The sequence below is a fragment of the Saccopteryx leptura genome, chromosome 6 (assembly GCF_036850995.1).
Source record: "Saccopteryx leptura isolate mSacLep1 chromosome 6, mSacLep1_pri_phased_curated, whole genome shotgun sequence".
Lineage (NCBI taxonomy): Eukaryota > Metazoa > Chordata > Mammalia > Chiroptera > Emballonuridae > Saccopteryx > Saccopteryx leptura.
This window is the reverse complement of record NC_089508.1, coordinates 21,361,643-21,375,613: the sequence shown is the minus strand read 5'-3', so window position 1 is coordinate 21,375,613 and position 13,971 is coordinate 21,361,643. Positions and strand designations below refer to the sequence as shown.

The 13,971-nt window shown below is 36.6% G+C and overlaps 1 protein-coding gene across 4 annotated transcripts in view; it reads right to left on the bottom strand.

The window, feature by feature from the left end:
- Nucleotides 1–13,971, bottom strand: part of CEP128 (centrosomal protein 128) — a 412,477-nt gene that overhangs the window by 82,369 nt on the left and 316,137 nt on the right. For all 4 annotated transcript variants that reach the window (XM_066342939.1, XM_066342940.1, XM_066342941.1 and 1 more), the window contains one exon: nt 507–556. In XM_066342939.1, coding sequence (XP_066199036.1) covers nt 507–556 — 50 coding nt within the window. The remainder of the gene's footprint in view (nt 1–506; nt 557–13,971) is intronic.

The window sequence follows — 13,971 nt, the reverse complement described above, 5'->3', positions numbered from 1 at the left end:
AGATGCCAGGTTAACATCAGTTGCTCATTCCACGGAAATGTCAATTAAAATTCTAGAGCAATCTTTCAAACACAATTTTCCAATCCAAGCAATGTGTATAAATCCATTGTGAACTGAGAAGCATAAAAGGTACAGCTTAAGGTCCACATATGTGTTTAAATTCTTGGTTGGTCATTGGAGGATGACATTCGTGGAGTCAGAATACTTCTGACTTTCATTTGAATATGTATATACCATGAATTCATCCTCCTTCCTCAGCACTGTTTTGAGGGAAATGACTTTGCAAAGATGTCGCTTTCATTTCCTCTCAACGCTCTACAAGCATTTGCTCTCAAACACTTCTACAAGGTAGCAAATTCCAACTTGGGCTTTAAAGTTTTGATGTATTCTTTTACTCCATTTGCCATAGTGGTCTGAATGAGACAATACTATAGGCTAACAGAGCAAAACCAACGAACAAATGCTTTTATCCCCAGGATACCTGCCCTATGGAGAATTTCCTTTACCTGCAGAGACTCCATTTCTTCATCTTTTCTGTGGCTCTCCTCCAGCAGATCTACAATAAGGAAGGAAAAATCCATCAAAATACAACGTAAAACTTGGTTACCACTTATCATCAAACACAGTTCAGTCAGTGGCTGGTGTGAACTGTTGTCTGGCCATAGAATTTGATGTTGAAGTACGAGAAGCAGTGTAAAAGAAATGTCCTCTCGTGCCACGTGTGAGGTGTGGCAGAGCACCGGCCCTGCCAAACCTAAGCTAGCTGAGAAACCCTGGGAGGTCCCAGCTCTGGTGGAGATATCAGAGAATGAGACCAACTGAATTATAAATCCAAAATCACACCAGCATTTTAGAAATTTGCTCCAGTGCTTAAATAACTCAAAAGTAACACAAAATTTTCCTTAAAAAAAAAACACACACCAAAAATCTTTTTTCTTTTGAAAGAAAAATTAGAAACAAACCATTTGCTTAAACTCCCAAGCCAACTTCCACCTCCAGAGTAAATTTTTATAACCAAATTAAAATATCCTGGAATAATGGGTGTTATTAATGGAAGTAGAACACCACCTTAACTGTAAAGTCACATTAATTATTTCACACTGAAAGGGTGGGAAGCATTGAAGCTACAACTGACCAAGTGTTTGGCAGCGTCTCAGAGAAATTAGTGGCTGGAAGGGAAAGTCGTCAACTGAAGAGATTTCTGTCTGCATGCCTGCGTATAGCCATGGTGTCTCAGAGCCCTACTTTAATTTATGAACTTGCTGTAAAAATATATGTGCATATATTTGGCAAACGGAATTTTCTGCCTGCAGCTATACCACCCTGTGCTATGATCTTATTAGATCTCACAAACCTAAAGAGGGCTGGGCTGAGTCAGAACTTGGATGAAAACTGGCAATAAACACCTACAGCAGCGCACATGAATATTAGCATTTGCCTCGCTCTGTGATTGATATAGCTTACTAAGAGGCTGTGCCGCATAAAAGGAAAATATAACTTATGGAAATTCAATATATATCCCAGAAAGGCAAATGCAAATGTGTTTAGCAAGTGCTATGTGAGATGCAGCAGGAAGCAATAACCCAGCGGAAAGCTAAGCCACGCTGGTATATATCATAGCCGGGTAGGCAGCCCACTGAGATTTCAGGAGACCCGGCAGGTGATATAATTGATGGTGATAGCCCTTTGAGACTGGGTGATTAAGGGCGATATAGAGGAGTGGCAAGTAATCCTCTCAAGATACAATGCACTGGGAATAAGGATAAGGGCAGTTTTGGCTCTGTATCCCACAGGGTAGTGGACTTTGGCTCTCAGACCTCTCAAAATCAGAGTTACATCAATAAAGATAAAGGAGCAAGGCAATGTACTAAGGTGGATTTGCAAAGGGTTCTTGGTTGGCATATCAGCTTCTTTAGCTATAAGGTGCAGAAAGCAGCCTGGGGTGTGGTAGAGTAAGTGCCCTCAATCATTCTTCTACTTGCGTCCTTACTCATTTGCCCTGTGACATCGCAGCTGTTCCCAGCAAGGGGTCACAGCACCACTTTACACATCGTGCATCTGGGCTGCCCCCTGACTGGATCCGGCAAATAGAATACAGCAAGAGCGACTTTGTGCCAATCTTCATCGAGGGTTAAGAGGCCTCACACGTTTTCACTGTTCTACTTAAAACTGTCACTACCATCTGAACAGGGCCAGTGAGGCTGGCAAAGAAAGCAGAGCCCACAGACTTGCTTGAGGACAAGACCACCCCTGCCTGAAGCACACCTAACCTGGACTTGTAACACTTTTCTTTTACTGAAATTAGCATTAGTTGGATTGATGTCATTTATTAACATTTCTGGGGACACGGTGTTATTGAACCTTTTTATCACATTTAGAAATGTGGAGAACTTAGAGAGGGCAAGAACATTGTATTCTATAGTGAGACATTTCATTCTACAATAAATAGATAAAGACATGAGGCTCAGAGAAGACACATGGTTTGCCTGAGATGACTAGTTAGTGCCAGAGCCTCAGCTAGAGGCTCTCCTATCTTCCCTTCCATCACATCATGTTCTCATTTGTACCACTCAGTACTTAATTGTTCCCTTTTCCATACTGTTATTCTATAAAATGCACATTTCTGTATTCCTCTCACTTGCTTTAGGAGTTCTCTAATGTCAACAACCAGAGATTCGTGGTCTTTATATCCATAACCTCCTTAACTACTATTTCTCTACCACTGCTACTTAACTTATATCCCCCAAATCGCTTCTTCTGACTATATGACTGCTCAGTGCAATTGCTCACTTGTTAGGTGCATTGTTCAAGTGCATGCACTTGGAATAGTGGACAGAGTTATTAACCCGTGCTGATGAAATATGGCTACTGGGCATTGCTGAAAAGTGACTGCTCCTGTGCAAACAGACACAAGACGAGAGAACAGATGAAACCTCTGGACAGCTGAAGTGGCATAATGCTTCAACAACTGAGTGTGATTAGGGCGCCTCGTTATAATGAGCAACCTTGTTGTCTGTTCTGGACCAACTTTTAAAACAAACGATCAGCATGGGAAAGCTGAAAGGGTCGCTATGCTCCCTTGCTCACCACTGACATGGTCATGTGTTGCTTTATTATTCTCTGGTATGCTGCTCAATACAAACAGCAGTTCAACTGCCATGCACACGGCTCTTCTAAATGTGCTCCTATCAACATTAGTTAATGAAAGATTTTTTTTTTGGTAAAAAGGGCAGTAGTCCTGTGTATTTTCCTTGGACTGGCTCCAACTCTTTAAAGAATTGATACTAACTCATTATGATATATAGTCTTTAAGGAGTGGGAGGAAATCCCATTTAAAAAAGGATACCATGAATAAGAATTGGAGAATCAATTTGTTTTATTTCCACTCTGCATTTCTCTGAAATACTCAGGGTAATAGATCATGACCATGCTTTTGGCTAAGACAGTCTTGAACCACTTCTCTGCAGCTGTTACAACTAGTGGTCTGGTTGTTCAAAGGAGGCTTGACAATTTTTTATGTTGATTCTAGCTCCCTGTAGCCAAGGAAGCAGATATGTTGTTGGTTAGTTTATTTGCTTTTAAAAGGAGAATCATGTCCAGGTGTGCATGAGCAATACATTCATCTAGCAACTTGACCCTTCACAGAAAGGCTGGAGATCAAGTTTAGAAATGAGTAGTGTTTTTTTCCTTTAACCTTGACTATAAATCATCTCATCCATACTCTAAGTCAGTCCATCTGGTAACAGCGAGAAAGTTGCAGAAACAGGGCTTCAAACACAACAGCATTCATAACAACAGTGCTGGACAGAGTGGCCCTGGCAGCAGAATATGATGAACTAATGATTGCAATTTAGAAAAGAGCATTTTGTTTCTGGCTCCTTCACCTCACTTAATAATTCAGCACTTCTGTGCAGTGTTACTCTATGTATCCTGACAGTTGCCTAAATCAATAGATAATGTAAGTTCTCAAAAAGAATCCAATACTTTTTAAAAAGTAAATGTGAGCCATTAATATGTGGGTGGCAGTTGTGGTCTTAATGAGATTGATTAAATTAAACAGCACATTAGAACCCCTAACAGGTCATGAACGAAGGACCCAGCATCCCGAAGTTGTATACCAGGTACTCAAGGCACTAGCTACAGGATGAAGACAACAGTTAGTTTCTCTTTTTCTTCTTTGGCTTCCCAGTTAGAAGGAACCACTGGGACCAGGGTTTTTACTTAAAAAAAAAAAAAAGTAGAATCTTGTCTTATGAATAAAATCATACACACTTTCAAGTGTATACTGTAAACACATAATTTAGAAAGATGAAAGGAAGATGCTTTTATGGATGCTAAAGCAGAGGGTGTGGGGCCCAGCCCAGTGGGCTTCCCTTCTATGCTGGGGTCAGCTACGGGCTCCAAACTTTGCTGATTGAAAGCCACTGATCGAATCCAACTTCTTCACATTTTATAGATGAGGACTGAGTTCCAACAGATCAAAAGCCACTGTCAGCCCTGGCCGGTTGGCTCAGTGGTAGAGCGTCGGCCTGGCGTGCAGAAGTCCCGGGTTCGATTCCCGGCCAGGGCACACAGGAGAAGTGCCCATCTGCTTCTCCACCTCTCCCCCTCTCCTTCCTCTCTGTCTCTCTCTTCCCCTCCCGCAGCCAAGGCTCCATTGGAGCAAAGATGGCCCGGGTGGTGGGGATGGCTCCTTGGCCTCTGCCCCAGGCGCTAGAGTGGCTTTGGTCACAACAGAGCGACGCCCTGGAGGGGCAGAGCATCGTCCCCTGGTGGGCAGAGCGTCGCCCCCTGGTGGGCATGCCGGGTGGATCCCGGTCGGGCGCATGCGGGAGTCTGTCTGACTGTCTCTCCCCGTTTCCAGCTTCAGAAAAATACAAAAAAAAACAAAAAAAAAACCAACAAAAAAAAAGCCACTGTCAATATCACACCCCTAGTGAACAGAAGTGCATGAACCTGAGCCCAGGGCTTCTGAGCCAGGCAGGCACCAGTATTTTTCTTTTTTTACAAAGGAGTGAACAACCTCCTTTCCCTTCAAGATTTGTATTGAAATGATATAGTATTCATATAAATGTCTACACATTTCTGGTGCCCTTCCAAACTAAAGGAATCTCTGCTGAATCATTTGTGTAACACCTGCAATCTGTGAGAAGTTAACAGCTGCTATAATGAAATTCCTCAATTCTGGGAGATAACATCAAAAGATGTAGCTTATGTTAAAGGCAAATATCTAGACATTTGAAAAGGCAGTTGCTTTTGGCAAGGTTTGTTCAACATACAGAGTATCTCACAAAATAAAACAATAGAAATCTTGTTTAAAAGAATGAATGACAGTTGAATACTTCCTCATTTAAATATAACATTTGTCAGTAAATATTCTTCCTATTCTATTATATCAGTAAAGGTAAACAGGATAAATGAATAACAACATGACTTTACATTAGCCAAAATACATTAAAAAATCAGGTGTATTAGTTTTAAATTAATATATGTAAAACACTTAAAACAGTGCCTTGTGTACTAAGAATTATATATGTTGGCTCTTACTGTTTTTTTTATAAAAATTACCCCTTAATATGCCTGCTAAAACAGAAAAAAAATGTGTAAAAAACAATCAGTTGCATTTTAAAACAAATAGGTAAAAACAAAAAAAAGCCAAGTATACTGCTTTTAGACTCCATCTATGATGGGTAGATACATTTTCAGAATTCCGTCATACATACTGCCACCCACTGGTATACATCGGGACATACCACACTGAGTTAAGAGTCATCCCATCAGGCCTGACCACAGAAAACACACAGGTTAAAATGAAGAACAACATTCAAAAAGTATGGTTATCCTCTGTGGTTTTTGTCAGACACTGAAACAACATATTGGTCTACATCTGGAGCCCAAACGACCCAATAAATGAAAGGTTTCTAATCCACTGTCTGTCTCTTGAGTATGCGGTAAAATATCCAAATACAGGTACTCATATTTTATTTCATGTCAATTCATTTCTGGTGAAACTTTCTATCTTGACAACTTTAGAGATTTAAAACCTCATCTCCACAAAACTACTACACTACAGAAAACAACACAATAATCTACTCTATTCCACTTCATTCTTGGCTCTGTCATAGTGAAACACCAAGAAATAGAACAAAGGTTCTGATTCAGTCAACTGTTAATCGCTTCGCCATATCTATTAGCAACAACACCAGAGAAAGTAAGAACAGATTCATAGGGAAATGAGTCATTGTCCTAAAATGGTTTAAGGACTATCTTGGTCAAAGGACTACATGTGACAATTAGCAAAAAGAGCAAGAGAAGTTTATGATCTATGGTAAATACTATTCAAGAATAAGTTTCAAATACTCAACCCCAGGCATAAAATCATGTTTCTTCCTACATACACTATTTCTAAACTGTGCTCATTTAATAGAATGTTTGGCTTTTATTTAAATTCCTTAGGTTGAAAGGCAGTTTACCATGAACTGTGTTTTGGTCCTGGACTCATAAGGTACAAGTAAGTATGTATTTTTGGTCCCATAGAAATCCTATGTATTTGACTTGCTCTTTGATCATCTCCTTTTAATGGAGTTATAAAAGTTTGTGTTGCTCTCTTCATGCACCTACTACTAAAGAATATCTAGCCTTATTAGGCCTTCCAGACTCCCTAGATCTATCCTAGATCAACTCTAAACAGGTCATAGACAAAGTTCAGAAAACCAAACATAAAGAACAAATATTGAAAGCAGCGAGAGAGAAACAAACCTTAGTTATAGGGGAAAACAATTCAAATGCTAGAAAATTTCCCATTAGACACCACAGAGGCCATAACATTTTTAAAATGCTGGGAGAAAAAAAATGGACAACTCAAAATCCTGTATTCAGTGAAAATATCCTTCAGAAAGAGTAAAATCAACACATTCTCAGGGAGGGGTGAAATATAAGAATCAAAATTAAGAAAAAAGAAAATACAGTAAAAATATTCCCTAAAAAAAGAAAAAAACAATGAAAAAGATCTTACATCAGGAAGAAAGAACATAATAATGAAACAATCAACAGATCATATGCTATAAAATGTTTACCTGAAACCTATGTACTTTTATAGATCAATGTCATCCAATCAAATTTAATTTTCAAAATAATTTTTTTTTAAAAAAATGGATAAATCCAAATGATTTCCCTTCTCTTATGGAGTTTTTGAAAATTGTTCGATGATTATAAAGCAAAACGTTTAAACACTATATGACGTGGTTCTAAATATATGGAGAGGACATGTTTAAGAATTGTAACATGAAAGGAGAAAGCTTCTACATTTCAAACTGGTAATATATGTATACAATACCAGTAGACTGTGATAGCTATCTATCATCTAATGTTTAGAGAAACCACTAAAAAAGCATACAAACAGATGCACTTAAAAACACAACTGGCAAATCAAAATGAAATTCTTAAAATAATCTCAACCCATAGGAAGGCAGAAAAAAAGCAGAAAAATAAATAATAGCACAGAAAATAAACAAAACTGGAAAATTTAAATCCTAACATTATAATTACAATATATGAAAATACTCTAAGTACACAAATTACAATAAATTGGCAGAGTCAATTAATAACCACTCTGCCAATAATCCATGACGTAACCTATGGACCCACCTACATGCTATTTATGAGAAATTCACTTAAATATAATAAAATTGGCAGGATAAAAGTAAAAAATTGAAAAAAAATATGTATCACGCATACATTAATAACAAAAAAAAGCCTGACCAGGTGGTGGCACAGTGGATAGAGTGTCGGACTGGGATGCCGAAAACCCAGGTTCAAGAACCCAAGGTCGTCAGCTTGAGTGCGGGATCATCTGGCTTGAGCAAAAAGCTCACCAGCTTGGACCCAAGGTCGCTGGTTTGAACAAGGGTTTACTTGGTCAGCTGAAGGTCTGCAGTCAAGGCACATAAGAGAAAGCAATCAATGAACAACTATGGTGTTGCAACAAAAAACTGATGATTGAGGCTTCTCATCTCTCTCCGTTCCTGTCTGTCTGTCCCTCTCTCTGACTCTCTCTCTCTCTGTCCCTGTAAAAAAAAAAAAAAAAGAAAAAGAAAAGAAAGAAAGAAGAAGCCTAATGATTTTGTTAATATTTTGTTAATATGAGATAATGTAGATTTGAGCACCAAGATAATTATCATGTCTGCTATCATCACTCTTATTCAATATAGTACTGGATGTCCTAACCACATCAATTAGATAATAAGAAGAAATAAAAGGCATCCAGATTTGGAAGGAAGAAGAAAAACTCATTATTTTCAGATGACATGTTATTCTACATAGAGCACTCCAAAGATTACACCAAAGAATTACTAGGACTAATAAATAAATTAAGTAAAGTAGCAGGATACAAAATAAGTGTCCAGAAATCATTTGTATTTTTAAACACCAATAATGATCCATCAGGAAGGGAAACTAAGAAAACAATACCATTCACAACTGCTTCAAAAAGAATAAAATACCTAGTAATATATCTAACCAAGGATTATAAGGCAGTAACGAAAGAAATGGAAGATACTAAGAACCGTGGAAGCATATATTGTGCTCACAAATAGAAAGAATTAACATCATTAAAATGTTCATATTACCCAAAGCAATTTATAGATTCAACGCAATTACTTATCAAGAAACCAAAGGTGTATTTCATAGAACTAGGACAAATATTTCAGTAATTTACCCACAAAAAAAACCAACGAGTCACAGCAATCTTCAGAAAGATCAAAGTTGGAGGAATCATGCTACCTGATATAAGCTATACTACAAGGCCATAGTAATCAAAACAGTATGATGCTAGTGTAAAAACCAATATATATATATCAACGGGACAGATTAGAGAGCCCAGAAATCAACTCACAGCTACACGGTCAATTAATATTTGACAAAGTAGGCAATACATACAATGAGATAAAGACAGTCTATTCAATATATGGTGTTGGGAAAACTGGACAGATATGTGCAATAAATAAAATTAGATGACTTTCTTACACAATTTGCAAGAATAAATTCAAAACAGATTAAAGACTTAAATATTAAGACTTGAAACCATAAAAATTTTAGAAGAAAACGTAGGCAATTTAATCTTGGACATTTCTTGTAGCAGTAATTTTTCTGATATATCTCCTTGAGCAAGGGAAACAAAAATAAGCAAATGGCCCTACATCAAACTAAAAAGTTCTGCACAGCAAAATAAAGCAGCAACCAATTGAAAAGACAACCCACTTAATAGGAGGACATATTTGTCAATAAATCTAAAGGGATTAATATTCAAACTTTACCAAAAACTTATAAAACTCAACACCAAAAAGAGCAAACAATCAAATTAAAAAATGGGCAAAGGACCTGAATAGACACTTTTCTTTTTTTTAATTTTATTTATGTTTTTTTTTTTAATGGGGTAACATCAGTAAATCAGGATACATATATTCAAAGGTAACATGTCCAGGTTATCTTGTCGTTCAATTATGTTGCATACCCATCACCCAAAGTCAGATTGTCCTCTGTCACCTTCTATCTAGTTCTCTTTGTGCCCCTCCCCCTCCTCCCTTCCCTCTCCCTCTCCCCCCCCCCCCCGTAACCACCACACTCTTATCAATTAGACACTTTTCTAAGAGAACACATAGGTGGCCAACAGACATATGAAAAGATGCTCAATGTCATTAATTATCAGAGAAGTGCAAATTATCAGAGAACCACATTATCGCCTGACCAGGCGGTGGTACAGTGGATAGAGTACCGGACTGGGATGCGAAGGACCCAGGTTTGAGGCCCCAGGTTTGAGGCCCCGAGGTCGCCAGCTTGAGCGCAGGCTTATCTAGTTGAAGCAAAGCTCATCAGCTTGGACCCAAGGTCGCTGGCTTGAGCAAGGGGTTACTCGGTCTGCTGTAGCCCCGTGGTCAAGGCACATATGAGAAAGCAATCAATGAACAACTAAGGTGTCACAACAAAAAATTGATGATTGATGCTTCTCATCTCTCTCTGTTCCTGTCTGTCTGTCCCTGTCTGTCCCTCTCCCTGACTCTCTCTCTGTCTCTGTAAAAAAAAAAAAAAAGAAAGAAAAAGAAAACCACAATATCACCTCAAACCTGTCAGAATGGCTACCATCAATAAATCAACAAACAACAAGCGTTGGCGAGGTGTGGAGAAGAGGGACCTCTCCTGCACTGCTGGTGGGAATCATCAATAAATCAACAAACAACAAGCATTGGAGAGGTGTGGAAAAGAGGGAACTCTCCTGCACTGCTGGTGGGAATCATGGCGGAGCTACTGTAGAAAGCAGTATAAAGTTACCTCGAAAATTTTAAAAAAGAACTGCTTTTTGACCCAATGATTCCACTTCTGAGAATTTATCTGAACAAACATAAAATACAAACTCAAAAGAATATATGCACTCCTGTGTTCACTGAAGCATTATTACAATAGCCAAGATCTGGAAAGAACCCAAATGTCCATCAGTAGAAGAGTAGATAAAAAGTTGTGGTACATTTACACATGGAATACTACACAGGCATAAAAAAATCATACCCTTTGTGATAGCATGGATGGACCTGGAGAGGATTATGCTAAGTGAAATAAGCCAATCAGGGAAAGACATGTATCATGTGACTTCACTCACATGTGAAATCTAATGAACAAAATGAACTAACAGACAAAACAGAAACAGATTCATAGGGAACAGGGTGATAGCTGTCAGCAATGGTTGGGGGGCTGAGTGAGGGGAGTAGAGGAATTGAGCAAAAAAGAACAAAATAGAAAAACAGAAAAAACTCATGAACACGACCAAAAATGTGATTCCCAAGGTTGGGGGAGGTAAGGGAGGGTATAAGAGGAATAAATGGTGATAGACAAAAACTTGACTTTGGGGGTGTTAACATAATACAATGTACAGAGATGTCTTAGAACTGGGCATCTGAAATCTGTATAATTATGTTAACCAGTATCAACCCAATAAAATCAATTTTAAAAAAAAACAGAAAATGTCTACTCTACCAAGGAGAAATAACAATCCTAAATATATATATAGTAAACAACAAGGCTGCAAAATATGTGATGAAAAAACTAATATAAGTGGAAGAAAAATTCAAAATTAGTTTTGGGGACTTCAACATCCTTCTCTTAACAACTGATAGTACAACTAGACAGAAAATCATCAAGTATACATACAAGCATAAATACAACAGGAAAGTCTCTGAAGACTTATCAATCAAACACTTTTAAATAATCCATGGGTCAAAGAGAATGTCTCAAGGGAGATTAAAAAAAAATATCATAAACTGAAAAAAATTAAAGCAGAACATATCAAAGATTGTAGAACACACCCAAAACAGTACTAAGAGGGAATGTTTTAGAACTAAATACATGCATTAGAAAAGAAAAAAAGGACTGGAATGAATACTCTATGCTCTCACCACAAGAACCTAAAACAAATAAACAAATAAATGAAATTCCAATCAGCAGAGAAAGAAAAAATAAATATAACAGAAATTAATGAATCTGAGAACAAGAAAACAATAGAGAAAAGTTAAGGAAACAAATCACTGGTTCCTTAAGTATTCAATAAAATGGACAAATAATAAGATTAATGGGAGAGAGAAAGAGAGAGAGAGAATCAGACACAAATTACCAATATCAGGAATGAAATGGGATATTACTAATTACTACAGATCCTAATATCATAAGGATATTAAGGGAAGACTATGAACAACTCTACACATATAAATTAGACTACTTAGATAAAATGTACCACTTCTATAGAAAGCACAAAGTACCATGAGTTACCCAATATAAAATACATAATTTTAAAAGTCTTGTAAATCAAGGAAATTAGATTTGCAATTTTAAAACTCCCAGAAAAGAAACCTCCAGGCCTGAAGGTTTTACTAGTGAATTTTACCAAACTGTTTATAGAAGAGCATTAACTTTATACAATCTCTTCCAGAAACAGAAGAAATACTTCCCAATTCATTTTATCAAGCTAGTATCACTCTGCTATCAAAAATACAGTTTTGAAAAGAAAACTGAATCACCCTCATAAATATAGGTGTAAAAATTCTTAACAAAATATTAGTAAATAAATTTAGCAATACATATAAAAGGAATTATATATCATGACCATGTTGTTTATTCTAGGAATGTAAGGTTGATTCAATATTCAAAAATCAATTAATGAAATCCATCATCTTAAGCTAAAAAGGAAAAATCACATGATCATATCAAGTGACACATAAAGAGTACTTGAAAAAAACCACCACACATTTAAGATTAAAGGAAACAGTAAAAAAAAAAAAAATTAAATAGAACTTCCTCAGCTTGATAAAGAACATCTACAAAACCCTACAGTTAGCATTGTATTTAATGGTGAAAGATAGAATCTTTTCCCTTAAGAAATAAGAATGTCCTCCAATTCTTATTCATCATGGTACTAAAGGATCTATCTACTCAGTGCAATAAACCAAGAAAAGGTATAAAGCTTAGAAACATAGAGGTAAAAGTATCCCTATTTGCACATGACATGATTATCTTTATAGAAAAATCCCAAATAACCTATTTAAAAAAACAAAAACTTAAAAAATTTGCCCTTGAAATCACTATGTGAGCTCAGCAATGCCACAAGATACAAGTTAAACATACAAAAATCAATTATATATCAATATATTAGGAATAAACATCTGAAGACCAAAATTAAAAATTATAGTACAGACAAGACATAAAAAAATGAAACACTTAAGTGTAAATTTAACAAAATATGTAAAGGATTAATATGCTAAAAATACAAAATAATGGTGAACATACATGGATTGAAAGTTTCATATTATAAAGATATCAGTTCTCTCCAAATTGATATTCAAGTTCAATACAATTTCTGTAAAAATCCCAATAATATTTTTGTAGCTAAAGAGATTGTTCTAAATTTTTTATGGAGAGGAAAAAGAACTAGAATAGCTAAAACAATTTTTAAAGGAATAGTAAACAGAGAGAAAATCAGTCTACTCAACTTCTAGACTTACATATATAGTTACAGTAATCGGGACTGTGTTGTCTTGGCGGAGATGTATATACATAGATCAATGAGACTATAGTTCATTGCACTTCATATTACTCTTTTTATATTTTATCCCTGTTAATCTTCCTGAAATGACTGGGACTTCCCATTCCAAAAGTAGTTGTCCTCTAGCAAAAGTCAGAAGAATCTAGTCAGATTTGAAAACTGACAATTAGGCCAATAGTGGCAAAACCCTAACACTACAGGCCAATCAATAATGGTCGAGTCAATGGATGAGTCTCTACAAAGACAGCGTGGTTTACTCAGCATGGTAGAAAAATGCAAGAATGGGATCAGATGACCTAGGTTCTCCTTCTTCCTTTACTGTGAGTCAGCCAACTAGATTTGTAAAAATAAGTCACTCAATCATTCTTGACCACAGTGATCAAATCAATAAAATAATTGGAGTGGAACAGATTACTGTGAAGGTCCCTCCAGCACTGAATGTTAAGCACTGGTCTTTGTCAGGTGGCTTGTGGCAGTATCTATAAGTGTTAGTTACAGTGTGTTTAATTGAGGGCTCAATCCGTACTAGTAACATTTAGAACTAATATGGATGACAATCATCCCTCCAAAACATTTTAGAAAACCAAAGTCTTACATAGTTTAAGTAATTATTCTCATTGTTAGGACTGTTTATAGATAATAAAGCCATGTGAAAAATTCGTTCTCATTTACCTCTAATACCTAATACTCACTGGTAAATACATTTCAGATAATTATACATCTTCCCTTTTTGTTCTTCAAATCCTCACAGTTATACTAATTCTATTTCTTCTTATCCAAAGCCCCTTTTTAAATTCCAATAAACAAATCAACTGTTTCATCTGGATGTAGAAAAAGAGCAAAAATGGATTTTCATACAAATGGATTATATAACACAAATATTCTCG